This window comes from Oncorhynchus gorbuscha, linkage group LG18 (assembly GCF_021184085.1).
Source record: "Oncorhynchus gorbuscha isolate QuinsamMale2020 ecotype Even-year linkage group LG18, OgorEven_v1.0, whole genome shotgun sequence".
Classification (NCBI taxonomy): Eukaryota; Metazoa; Chordata; class Actinopteri; order Salmoniformes; family Salmonidae; genus Oncorhynchus; species Oncorhynchus gorbuscha.
In genome coordinates, this window is record NC_060190.1 from 2,293,430 (window position 1) to 2,308,493 (window position 15,064).

Below are 15,064 nucleotides of genomic sequence, written 5' to 3' on the forward strand. Positions count from 1 at the left end.
TAGATAATGTCATGTTTATAGGCTGGGCAGAGCTCTATAATAATAGATAATGTCATGTTTACAGGCAGAGCAGAGCTCTATAATAACAGATAATGTTATGTTTATAGGCTGGGCAGAGCTCTATGATAATAGATAATGTCATGTTTACAGGCTGAGCAGAGCTCTATAATAGATAATGTCATGTTTATAGGCTGAGCAGAGCTCTATAATAGATAATGTCATGTTTATAGGCTGGGCAGAGCTCCATGATAATAGATAATGTCATGTTTATAGGCTGGACAGAGCTCCATGATAATAGATAATGTCATGTTTATAGGCTGGGCAGAGCTCCATGATAATAGATAATGTCATGTTTATAGGCTGGGCAGAGCACCATGATAATAGATAATGTCATGTTTATAGGCTGGGCAGAGCTCCATGATAATAGATAATGTCATGTTGAGGCTGAACAGAGCACTATAATAATAGATAATGTCATGTTTATAGGCTGGGCAGAGCTCTATAATAATAGATAATGTCATGTTTACAGGCTGAGCAGAGCTCCATGATAATAGATAATGTCATGTTGAGGCTGAACAGAGCTCTATAATAATAGATAATGTCATGTTTATAGGCTGGGCAGAGCTCTATAATAATAGATAATGTCATGTTTACAGGCTGAGCAGAGCTCTATAATAGATAATGTCATGTTTATAGGCTGAGCAGAGCTCTATTATAGATAGATAATGTCATGGTTACAGGCTGAGCAGAGCTCTATAATAGATAATGTCATGTTTATAGGCTGAGCAGAGCTCCATGATAATAGATAATGTCATGTTTATAGGCTGGGCAGAGCTCTATGATAATAGATAATGTCATGTTTACAGGCAGAGCAGAGCTCTATAATAATAGATAATGTCATGTTTATAGGCTGGGCAGAGCTCTATAATAATAGATAATGTCATGTTTACAGGCAGAGCAGAGCTCTATAATAACAGATAATGTCATGTTTATAGGCTGGGCAGAGCTCTATGATAATAGATCATGTCATGTTTACAGGCTGAGCAGAGCTCTATAATAGATAATGTCATGTTTATAGGCTGAGCAGAGCTCTATAATAGATAATGTCATGTTTATAGGCTGGGCAGAGCTCCATGATAATAGATAATGTCATGTTTATAGGCTGGGCAGAGCTCCATGATAATAGATAATGTCATGTTTATAGGCTGGGCAGAGCTCCATGATAATAGATAATGTCATGTTTATAGGCTGGGCAGAGCTCCATGATAATAGATAATGTCATGTTTATAGGCTGGGCAGAGCTCCATGATAATAGATAATGTCATGTTTATAGGCTGGGCAGAGCTCCATGATAATAGATAATGTCATGTTTATAGGCTGGGCAGAGCTCCATGATAATAGATAATGTCATGTTTATAGGCTGGGCAGAGCTCCATGATAATAGATAATGTCATGTTTATAGGCTGGGCAGAGCTCCATGATAATAGATAATGTCATGTTTATAGGCTGGGCAGAGCTCCATGATAATAGATAATGTCATGTTTATAGGCTGGGCAGAGCTCCATGATAATAGATAATGTCATGTTTATAGGCTGGGCAGAGCTCCATGATGATAGATAATGTCATGTTTATAGGCTGGGCAGAGCTCTATGATGATAGATAATGTCATGTTTATAGGCTGGGCAGAGCTCCATGATGCTGGGCAGAGCTCCATGATAATAGATAATGTCATGTTTATAGGCTGGGCAGAGCTCCATGATAATAGATAATGTCATGTTTATAGGCTGGGCAGAGCTCCATGATAATAGATAATGTCATGTTTATAGGCTGGGCAGAGCTCTATGATAATAGATAATGTCATGTTTATAGGCTGGGCAGAGCTCTATGATAATAGATAATGTCATGTTTATAGGCTGGGCAGAGCTCTATGATAATAGATAATGTCATGTTTATAGGCTGGGCAGAGCTCCATGATAATAGATAATGTCATGTTTATAGGCTGGGCAGAGCTCCATGATAATAGATAATGTCATGTTTATAGGCTGGGCAGAGCTCTATGATAATAGATAATGTCATGTTTATAGGCTGGGCAGAGCTCTATGATAATAGATAATGTCATGTTTATAGGCTGGGCAGAGCTCCATGATGATAGATAATGTTATGTTTATAGGCTGGGCAGAGCTCCATGATAATAGATAATGTCATGTTTATAGGCTGGGCAGAGCTCTATGATAATAGATAATGTCATGTTTATAGGCTGGGCAGAGCTCCATGATGATAGATAATGTTATGTTTATAGGCTGTGCAGAGCTCCATGATAATAGATAATGTCATGTTTATAGGCTGGGCAGAGCTCTATGATAATAGATAATGTCATGTTTATAGGCTGGGCAGAGCTCCATGATAATAGATAATGTCATGTTTATAGGCTGAGCAGAGCTCTATAATAGATAATGTCATGTTTATAGGCTGGGCAGAGCTCTATAATAATAGATAATGTCATGTTTATAGGCTGGGCAGAGCTCTATAATAATAGATAATGTCATGTTTATAGGCTGGGCAGAGCTCTATGATAATAGATAATGTCATGTTTACAGGCTGAGCAGAGCTCTATAATAGATAATGTCATGTTTATAGGCTGGGCAGAGCTCTATGATAATAGATAATGTCATGTTTATAGGCTGGGCAGAGCTCTAGGATAATAGATAATGTCATGTTTATAGGCTTCCATGATAATAGATAATGTCATGTTTATAGGCTGGGCAGAGCTCCATGATAATAGATAATGTCATGTTTATAGGCTGGGCAGAGCTCCATGATAATAGATAATGTCATGTTTATAGGCTGGGCAGAGCTCTATGATAATAGATAATGTCATGTTTATAGGCTGGGCAGAGCTCTAGGATAATAGATAATGTCATGTTTATAGGCTGGGCAGAGCTCCATGATAATAGATAATGTCATGTTTATAGGCTGGGCAGAGCTCCATGATAATAGATAATGTCATGTTTATAGGCTGGGCAGAGCTCCATGATAATAGATAATGTCATGTTTATAGGCTGGGCAGAGCTCTATGATAATAGATAATGTCATGTTTATAGGCTGGGCAGAGCTCCATGATAATAGATAATGTCATGTTTATAGGCTGGGCAGAGCTCCATGATAATAGATAATGTCATGTTTATAGGCTGGGCAGAGCTCCATGATAATAGATAATGTCATGTTTATAGGCTGGGCAGAGCTCCATGATAATAGATAATGTTATGTTTATAGGCTGGGCAGAGCTCCATGATAATAGATAATGTCATGTTTATAGGCTGGGCAGAGCTCTATGATAATAGATAATGTCATGTTTATAGGCTGGGCAGAGCTCCATGATAATAGATAATGTCATGTTTATAGGCTGGGCAGAGCTCCATGATAATAGATAATGTCATGTTTATAGGCTGGGCAGAGCTCCATGATAATAGATAATGTTATGTTTATAGGCTGGGCAGAGCTCCATGATAATAGATAATGTCATGTTTATAGGCTGGGCAGAGCTCCACGATAATAGATAATGTCATGTTTATAGGCTGTCCATGATAATAGATAATGTCATGTTTATAGGCTGGGCAGAGCTCTATGATAATAGATAATGTTATGTTTATAGGCTGGGCAGAGCTCCATGATAATATATAATGTCATGTTTATAGGCTGGGCAGAGCTCTATGATAATAGATAATGTCATGTTTATAGGCTGGGCAGAGCTCCATGATAATAGATAATGTTATGTTTATAGGCTGGGCAGAGCTCCATGATAATAGATAATGTTATGTTTATAGGCTGGGCAGAGCTCTATGATAATAGATAATGTGGACTAATGTCATTGGATGCATTCGATCCATTGTTTCCGTTTTGTTAGTGGCCCACTGTTTAATGGTGTACACGTCTTACATCGTAGCTTTAATAATTCCCACAGTAGAGAACGTATTGAAGTATCGAACTTCAGTGGAATGCCCCTTTATAACCACACATTGATTTGCGCCCCTGTTGTTAAGATAGTACTCACTGGTGTTAATCAGATCTCCATTCTCACTGGTGTTAATCAGATCTCCATTCTCACTGGTGTTAATCAGATTTCCATTCTTCTCTTCTTCCTCCTCCATAACTGTGACAGTAATCTCCTCCTCTTTCCCCTTTTCAACTGCATCCTCCTCCTCTTTCACTCTGAACGCGTCTTCCTCTTCTTCAACAGTAACATCCACCTCTTTCACTGAAACGTCTTCCTCTTTCACTGTAACAGCCTCACCCTCTACTTCCTTTTTAACCGTGATAGCCTCATCTTCCTTCTCCTCTTTCACTGGACCATCTTTCTCCGTCCAGCAGTCCTCCTCTTCTTTAGCAGGTGGAGAGTAGGATAGTGAACTCATGGTCGGGAACGTTAGACTATCCTAGTGCTAACTAAAACAGCTAGCTAGCTGACAACGTAAATATTAAAGTAACTAGTAAACAGTGTGTTTAAAACACTGAGGTTAATATACACACAAATGGTCTAAATATGACCGGTTTTATGTTTGCTAGCGAACAACCGATGTGGTTTAATCAGTAGCCCTGTCGTCCTTGTTGAAGAAGTGTCCCGTCCACTAGATTATACGTCACGCAACGAGCATCAGCTGAAAGACTCCCATCGCCATCTGTTGACCGGAGTGGGTACCGCAGTTAATAAGGAAAATATTCACCACATTGTTTATACTGGCTAAAATATCAAATGAACTGATATGTTTTCTCTTACTTCATACAAGTAATACTTTCCTTCACACACATATAGAAGCTGAATATAAAATACATATCTCTTACTTCCTACAGGTAATACTTTCCTTCACACATATATAGAAGCTGAATATAAAATACATATCTCTTACTTCCTACAGGTAATACTTTCCTTCACACATATATAGAAGCTGAATATAAAATACATATCTCTTACTTCCTACAGGTAATACTTTCCTTCACACATATATAGAAGCTGAATATAAAATATAAACACAAAGTGTAAAGTGTTGGTTCCGTGTTTCATGAGCTGAAATAAAAGATATCAGAAATGTTCCATATGCACAAAAAGCTGAACATTTCTCCTTTGTTAACAAAACGAAGGAGCTGATTGTGGACTTCAGGAGACAGCAGACAGAGCACGCCACCATCCACATCAACGGGACAGGAGACAGCAGAGGGAGCACGCCCCCATCCACATCAACGGGACAGGAGACAGCAGAGGGAGCACGCCCCCATCCACATCAACAGGACAGGAGACAGCAGAGGGAGCACGCCCCCATCCACATCAACAGGACAGGAGACAGCAGAGGGAGCACGCCCCCATCCACATCAACAGGACAGGAGACAGCAGAGGGAGCACGCCCCCATCCACATCGACAGGACAGGAGACAGCAGAGGGAGCACGCCCCCATCCACATCAACAGGACAGGAGACAGCAGAGGGAGCACGCCCCCATCCACATCAACAGGACAGGAGACAGCAGAGGGAGCACGCCCCCATCCACATCGACAGGACAGGAGACAGCAGAGGGAGCACGCCCTGTTCTATCATGGGCCTCTCAGATCTAAGGCTGAACAATGTTCTATCATGGGCCTCTCAGATCCATAGGCTGAACAATGTTCTATCATGGGCCTCTCAGATCCATAGGCTGTACAATGTTCTATCATGGGCCTCTCAGATCCATAGGCTGTACAATGTTCTATCATGGGCCTCTCAGATCCATAGGCTGAACAATGTTCTATCATGGGCCTCTCAGATCCATAGGCTGAACAATGTTCTATCATGGACCTCTCAGATCCATAGGCTGAACAATGTTCTATCATGGGCCTCTCAGATCCATAGGCTGTACAATGTTCTATCATGGGCCTCTCAGATCCATAGGCTGAACAATGTTCTATCATGGGCCTCTCAGATCCATAGGCTGAACAATGTTCTATCATGGACCTCTCAGATCCATAGGCTGAACAATGTTCTATCATGGACCTCTCAGAACCATAGGCTGAACAATGTTCTATCATGGACCTCTCAGAACCATAGGCTGAACAATGTTCTATCATGGACCTCTCAGATCCATAGGCTGAACAATGTTCTATCATGGACCTCTCAGATCCATAGGCTGTACAATGTTCTATGAAGTCTAATACATCCACAGTGCGATGTCATCTGATTACATTTTTTGGGGGGAGTAAATTAACAAAGTATTGTCTTTTGTTGTATTTATACAACATTCCAAACATAATCTGGTCCAATTCTGGAGTGCTTCCACTCTATGAATTTGTTTGCTTCCGTTTCAAATGCGGGACTTTTATTTTGAAGGCAAAACAGCAAATTCTACTATTGAGCAAAGCGCTGCGACATTGATCAACCAATGGTGTGTTAGTTACCACAGACAGACAGACAGACATTGGCTTGACACCACCTCATTATCATATTGGTGTGTTAGTTACCACAGACAGACAGACAGACATTGGCTTGACACCACCTCATTATCATATTGGTGTGTTAGTTACCACAGACAGACAGACAGACATTGGCTTGACACCACCTCATTATCATATTGGTGTGTTAGTTACCACTGACAGACAGACAGACATTGGCTTGACACCACCTCATTACCTCATTATCATATTGGTGTGTTAGAAACCACAGACAGACAGACAGACATTGGCTTGACACCACCTCATTATCATATTGGTGTGTTAGTTACCACAGACAGACAGACAGACATTGGCTTGACACCACCTCATTATCATATTGGTGTGTTAGTTACCACAGACAGACAGACAGACATTGGCTTCACACCACCTCATTATCATATTGGTGTGTTAGTTACCACAGACAGACAGACAGACATTGGCTTGACACCACCTCATTATCATATTGGTGTGTTAGTTACCACAGACAGACAGACATTGGCTTGACACCACCTCATTATCATATTGGTGTGTTAGTTACCACAGACAGACAGACAGACATTGGCTTGACACCACCTCATTACCTCATTATCATATTGGTGTGTTAGAAACCACAGACAGACAGAGACATTGGCTTGACACCACCTCATTATCATATTGGTGTGTTAGTTACAACAGACAGACAGACAGACATTGGCTTGACACCACCTCATTATCATATTGGTGTGTTAGTTACCACAGACAGACAGACAGACATTGGCTTGACACCACCTCATTATCATATTGGTGTGTTAGTTACCACAGACAGACAGACAGACATTGGCTTGACACCACCTCATTATCATATTGGTGTGTTAGTTACCACAGACAGACAGACATTGGCTTGACACCACCTCATTATCATATTGGTGTGTTAGTTACCACAGACAGACAGACAGACATTGGCTTGACACCACCTCATTACCTCATTATCATATTGGTGTGTTAGAAACCACAGACAGACAGACAGACATTGGCTTGACACCACCTCATTATCATATTGGTGTGTTAGTTACCACAGACAGACAGACAGACATTGGCTTGACACCACCTCATTACCTCATTATCATATTGGTGTGTTAGTTACCACTGACAGACAGACAGACATTGGCTTGACACCACCTCATTATCATATTGGTGTGTTAGTTACCACAGACAGACAGACAGACATTGGCTTCACACCACCTCATTATCATATTGGTGTGTTAGTTACCACAGACAGACAGACAGACATTGGCTTGACACCACCTCATTACCTCATTATCATATTGGTGTGTTAGTTACCACAGACAGACAGACAGACATTGGCTTGACACCACCTCATTATCATATTGGTGTGTTAGTTACCACAGACAGACAGACATTGGCTTGACACCACCTCATTATCATATTGGTGTGTTAGTTACCACAGACACACAGACAGACATTGGCTTGACACCACCTCATTATCATATTGGTGTGTTAGTTACCACAGACAGACAGACAGACAGACATTTACTTGACACCACCTCATTATCATATTGGTGTGTTAGAAACCACAGACAGACAGACAGACATTTACTTGACACCACCTCATTACCTCATTATCATATTGGTGTGTTAGAAACCACAGACAGACAGACAGACATTGGCTTCACACCACCTCATTATCATATTATAATAATAATAATAATATATGCCATTTAGCAGACGCTTTTAACCAAAGCGACTTACAGTCATGTGTGCATACATTCTACGTATGGGTGGTCCCGGGGATCGAACCCACTACCCTGGCGTTACAAGCGCCATGCTCTACCAACTGAGCTACAGAAGGACCGTTTTGGTGTGTTAGTTACCACAGACAGACAGACATTGGCTTGACACCACCTCATTACCTCATTATCATATTGGTGTGTTAGTTACCACAGACAGACAGACATTGGCTTGACACCACCTCATTATCATATTGGTGTGTTAGTTACCACAGACAGACAGACAGACATTGGCTTGACACCACCTCATTATCATATTGGTGTGTTAGTTACCACAGACACACAGACAGACATTGGCTTGACACCACCTCATTATCATATTGGTGTGTTAGTTACCACAGACACACAGACAGACATTGGCTTGACACCACCTCATTATCATATTGGTGTGTTAGTTACCACAGACAGACAGACAGACATTTACTTGACACCACCTCATTATCATATTGGTGTGTTAGAAACCACAGACAGACAGACAGACATTTACTTGACACCACCTCATTACCTCATTATCATATTGGTGTGTTAGAAACCACAGACACACAGACAGACATTGGCTTCACACCACCTCATTATCATATTGGTGTGTTAGTTACCACTGACAGACAGACAGACATTGGCTTGACACCACCTCATTACCTCATTATCATATTGGTGTGTTAGTTACCACAGACAGACAGACAGACATTGGCTTCACACCACCTCATTATCATATTGGTGTGTTAGTTACCACAGACAGAGAGACATTGGCTTGACACCACCTCATTACCTCATTATCATATTGGTGTGTTAGTTACCACAGACAGACAGACATTGGCTTCACACCACCTCATTATCATATTGGTGTGTTAGTTACCACAGACAGACAGACAGACATTGGCTTGACACCACCTCATTACCTCATTATCATATTGGTGTGTTAGTTACCACAGACAGACAGACAGACATTGGCTTGACACCACCTCATTATCATATTGGTGTGTTAGTTACCACAGACAGACAGACAGACATTGGCTTGACACCACCTCATTATCATATTGGTGTGTTAGTTACCACAGACAGACAGACATTGGCTTGACACCACCTCATTATCATATTGGTGTGTTAGTTACCACAGACACACAGACAGACATTGGCTTGACACCACCCCATTATCATATTGGTGTGTTAGTTACCACAGACAGACAGACAGACATTGGCTTGACACCACCTCATTATCATATTGGTGTGTTAGTTACCACAGACAGACATTGGCTTGACACCACTTCATTACCTCATTATCATATTGGAGGAAGAAACACAGACATTAATAAATATATCAGATGAATAACATTTATTGGAGATTGAAGAATTAGATAATAGATAATTACGGCAGGTTTTGTCCTCGTGATTCACAATTGATTATTTTGATTCACCAGAATCCTAACTAATACAAATGAATGAAGTGAATCATTTGTTTGCAAAAAACAAAACAAGAAGAAAACAGTTTAAATGAATTGTCAAAAAAAAGTGAATAAACTTTGCATGGCCTTAACCGGCAAGTGTCGGTGGAAAGTTTTTGGGACATGACGAAAACATGAATAAATGCTAACAGCTAAACAGTTAACTAGCATGAATAAATGCTAACAGCTAAACAGTTAACTAGCATGAATAAATGCTAACAGCTAAACAGTTAACTAGCATGAATAAATGCTAACAGCTAAACAGTTAACTAGCATGAATAAATGCTAACAGCTAAACAGTTAACTAGCATGAATAAATGCTAACAGCACTTGAGGCCCACTCCACAGTGCTACTGTCTCTCTCCCCTTGAGGCCCACTCCACAGTGCTACTGTCTCTCTCCCCTTGAGGCCCACTCCACAGTGCTACTGTCTCCCTCCACTTGAGGCCCACTCCACAGTGCTACTGTCTCTCTCCCCTTGAGGCCCACTCCACAGTGCTACTGTCTCTCTCCCCTTGAGGCCCACTCCACAGTGCTACTGTCTCTCTCCCCTTGAGGCCCACTCCACAGTGCTACTGTCTCTCTCCACTTGAGGCCCACTCCACAGTGCTACTGTCTCTCTCCCCCCACTTGAGGCCCACTCCACAGTGCTACTGTCTCTCTCCCCTTGAGGCCCACTCCACAGTGCTACTGTCTCTCTCCCCTTGAGGCCCACTCCACAGTGCTACTGTCTCTCTCCCCTTGAGGCCCACTCCACAGTGCTACTGTCTCTCTCCCCTTGAGGCCCACTCCACAGTGCTACTGTCTCTCTCCCTTGAGGCCCACTCCACAGTGCTACTGTCTCTCTCCACTTGAGGCCCAATCCACAGTGCTACTGTCTCTCTCCACTTGAGGCCCACTCCACAGTGCTACTGTCTCTCTCCCCTTGAGGCCCACTCCACAGTGCTACTGTCTCTCTCCCCTTGTATGTGCAGGTGATGCGGTCACACAGCATTAAAGTATTCTGATCCTGGTTGTTATGGTGATTTGTATGTGATTGAAATATTTACAAACTATGCCTAAATAAATGGCTAACAGAAGTTAAATTAATTTCCATTGACTTTTTGAAAAACACTTTTTGAAAACACAACAACAACAAAAAAATCATGACTTTTCCCAGATTCCCGAAAAAGTGTGGGAGCACTGTGTGTTATGAGAAAAATCTCTTTTCACACTGGGAGCATTGGAAATGCTGATCTCCTGTGTGTACTCGTGTGTTTTTAGTGTGCTTAACCTGGTAAAACCCTTTTCCACATTGAGAGCATTGGAACGTTTTTTCTCCTGTGTGTGTTGTCATGTGATCTTTCAGATGTGATGACTGGATGAATCTCTTTCCACACTGAGAGCATTGGAACGGCCTCTCTACTAAATGGGTTCTTTCATTTCAACCCTAAAACCGTTTCTAATCTCCCTAATCTTTCTAATCTACTCTTGTATTAGAAAGGTACAAGTGGTGAAACCCCTATTGTTTTTAATTAGTTCAACTTGTCTTTCTAAAGCCTAAAGACCCCTTCTAATCTCCCTAATCTTTCTAATCTACTCTTGTATTAGAAAGGTACAGGTGGTGAAACCCCTATTGTTGTTAATTAGTTCAACTTGTCTTGTAAAGACCGTTTCTAATCTCCCGAATCTTTCTAATCTACTCTTGTATTAGAAAGGTACAAGTGGTGAAACCCCCCAAAAAACAGAATCACCTGGAAGAAGGAAGGACAACAATATGACACCCCGGCCCGAACTGCCACGAGTATTCGGCCAGTAGTCATCTTCTTGTCCTTCATTTGTTTGCCCAGATCTTCTATCCTTGATATCCTTCAACCCTGATAATATAATAATAATAACCCTGATCTTCTTCTTCTCTCTCTCTGCATCAACAACTGCCTGTCTACTTCTAACGTGGTGCAGAGAGTACAGAGGTTTCTAGTTGTTCTTAATGATTTCATCTTGGTAAAGGCCACTATGAATAATATGGATAACTGTAGTTTGAGTACTTTAATCAACTTAAATCTGAAGAAAAAAACATTTATGCTCAGGTTTATTGATTATTAGGTGATAAACACAATCTCCATGTGTTTCAATGCAAACTGGGCTTAATTGGAACAGCAAGGTATAAAAAAAAAATACAGAATAGCAAAAATGTACTTCAAATATTTGGAAACCATTGGGTATAAATATACACTATATATTACAACATTATGCAAAGTTAGTATTGATCATAAAGTTAGTATTGATCATAAAGTTAGTATTGATCGTATTGAACAATATTTATTTATTTTGATTTCCATTTTGTATAGCTTTGTTGCTACTGTACTTCAGGACAAGTCTCTGAATGTCCTTGAGTGGCCCAGCCAGAGCCCAGACTTGAGCCCGATCTAACATCTCTGAATGTCCTTGAGTGGCCCAGCCAGAGCCCAGACTTGAGCCCGATCTAACATCTCTGAATGTCCTTGAGTGGCCCAGCCAGAGCCCAGACTTGAGCCCGATCTAACATCTCTGAATGTCCTTGAGTGGCCCAGCCAGAGCCCAGACTTGAGCCCGATCTAAAATCTCTGAAAAGACATGAAAATAACTGTGCAGCAACGCTGCCCCATCCAACCTGACAGAGCCTGATAGGATCTGCAGAGAAGAATGGGAGAAACTCCCCAAATACAGGTGTGCCAAGCTTGTAGCGTCAAACCCAAGAAGACTGGAGGCTGTAATCGCTGCCAAAAGGTGCTTCAACAAAGTACTGAATCCTTATGTAATGTGATATTTCTTGTTTTTTATTTATTTATATACATGACCTCAAATTAAAATAAAACAGTTTTTGATTTGTCATTATTGGGTATTGTGATGTCATTATTGGGTATTGTGTGTAGATTAAAGGGAGAAAAAAACAAGTTAAAGCAATTTTATAACAAGGCTGTAAGAGTTAGTTGAACTAAGTTAATTCAGCATGTATCAGTTATTCTCCAATAAACAATAGCTAGGCCTATATATTGTCACGTTCTGACCTTTATTTCCTGTGTTTTGTATTTAGTTAGTATGGTCAGGGCGTGAGTTGGGTGGGCAGTCTATGTTTGTTTTTCTATGTTTTGGGTATTTCTATGTTTCAGCCTAGTATGGTTCTCAATCAGAGGCAGGTGTCATTAGTTGTCTCTGATTGAGAATCATACTTAGGTAGCCTGGGTTTCACTGTGTGTTTGTGGGTGATTGTTTCTGTCTCTGTGATTGCACCAGATAGGACTGGTTTGAGTTTTCACATTTATTGTTTTTTGTAGTCAGTTGTTCATGTGTACCTTAACGTATTAAAAGGAACCATGGACACTTACCACGCCGCGTATTGGTCCTCTGATCCGTTTCGCCTCTCCTCTTCGGAAGAAGAGGAGGAAATTCATTACATATATTATTAATTTAATTTATATAGCTAGGCCTATATATTATATTATTAATTTAAAAAGTCAACAAATGCATGTACCAATGGCAGATTGCCCTTGAACAATTTCTACAGTCCTGAATAACCTATTGAAGTATAGCACTTCAGTAGAACGCCTATTTAAAACAACATATTACTTCACAAGTGCAACGTTTGTGTCCCTGTTTTTAAGACAATACTCACCGGTGCTATACCGATCTTCAGTCTCCTCTTCCTCTCCTTCCTCCTCCTCTTTCACTCCCAGAATGTCTTCCTCCTCTTTTACTGAGATAGCCTCCTCTTCCTCCTTCACTCTAAAAGGTTCTTCCTCTAATTTCATTACAATATCCTCTTCTTCTTTCAATGTGATAGCCTCTTTCTCCTTTTTCATTATCGAAGCTTCTACCTCCTCCTCTTCCACTGTGACAGCCTCTATCTCCTCCTCTTCCACTGTGACAGCCTGTATCCCCTCTTCCTCTTCCACTGTGACAGCCTCTATCTCCTCCTCCTCTTCCACTGTGACAGCCTGTATCCCCTCTTCCACTGTGACAGCCTCTATCTCCTCCTCCTCTTCCACTGTGACTTTCTCCGGCCAACACATCGCCTCTTCTTTAGCTGGGGGCGAGTAGCTTAAAGAGCTCATGGTTGTGGATGCTAGCTAGTTAGCATTAGCGACTAGCCGAGTGCTAGGCTCAGAACAAGTTTGCAAATGTAACAAGTACATTACGTTAAAGTTAACCAGTAGATACCTCAACAGAACTGTTTTTAAAACAACGATATTAATATTCACAAAAGTGGTCTAAAGAGCTTAAATGTTTCGGTTGCATGTTGGCTAGAAGGAAGGACAACAATATGACACCCCGGCCCGAACTGCCACGAGTATTCGGCCAGTAGTCATCTTCTTGTCCTTCATTTGTTTGCCCAGATCTTCTATCCTTGATATCCTTCAACCCTGATAATATAATAATAATAACCCTGATCTTCTTCTTCTCTCTCTCTGCATCAACAACTGCCTGTCTACTTCTAACGTGGTGCAGAGAGTACAGAGGTTTCTAGTTGTTCTTAATGATTTCATCTTGGTAAAGGCCACTATGAATAATATGGATAACTGTAGTTTGAGTACTTTAATCAACTTAAATCTGAAGAAAAAAACATTTATGCTCAGGTTTATTGATTGTATCAACATAGTGGTTCTGAGAATATTGAGGCATTGTGTCAATATAGTGGTTCTGAGAATATTGAGGCATTGTATCAACATAGTGGTTCTGAGAATATTGAGGCATTGTATCAACATAGTGGTTCTGAGAATATTGAGGCATTGTGTCATAGTGGTTCTGAGAATATTGAGGCATTGTGTCATAGTGGTTCTGAGAATATTGAGGCATTGTGTCATAGTGGTTCTGAGAATATTGAGGCATTGTATCAACATAGTGGTTCTGAGAATATTGAGGCATTGTGTCATAGTGGTTCTGAGAATATTGAGGCATTGTGTCAACATAGTGGTTCTGAGAATATTGAGGCATTGTATCAACATAGTGGTTCTGAGAATATTGAAGCATTGTATCAACATAGTGGTTCTGAGAATATGAAGCATTGTGTCATAGTGGTTCTGAGAATATGAAGCATTGTGTCATAGTGGTTCTGAGAATATGAAGTGTCATTGTGTCAACATAGTGGTTCTGAGAATATTGAAATTGTATCGTATCAACATAGTGGTTCTGAGAATATGAAGCATTGTGTCATAGTGGTTCTGAAAATATTGAAGCATTGTAACATAGTGGTTCTGATAGTGGTTCTGAGAATATGAAGCATTGTGTCATAGTGGTTCTGAGAATATTGAAGCATTGTATCAACATAGTGGTTCTGAGAATATTGAAACATTGTATCAACATAGTGGTTCTGAGAATATGAAGCATTGTGTCATAGTGGTTCTGAGAATATGAAGCATTGTAT

General features: G+C 40.7%; 1 protein-coding gene across 1 annotated transcript in view; it reads right to left on the reverse strand.

Moving 5' to 3' along the window:
- The window catches only part of LOC124003134 (zinc finger protein 709-like), a 32,646-nt gene extending 19,112 nt beyond the window's left edge, over positions 1-13,534 (reverse strand). Inside the window, exons 1-3 of the mRNA XM_046311198.1 lie at positions 13,316-13,534; positions 13,029-13,068; positions 4,079-4,676 (exon numbers count right to left, since the gene is read on the reverse strand). Coding sequence (XP_046167154.1) covers positions 4,079-4,412 — 334 coding nt within the window. The 5' untranslated portion in view covers positions 4,413-4,676; positions 13,029-13,068; positions 13,316-13,534. The remainder of the gene's footprint in view (positions 1-4,078; positions 4,677-13,028; positions 13,069-13,315) is intronic.
- Between the last annotated feature and the right edge of the window lie 1,530 nt (positions 13,535-15,064).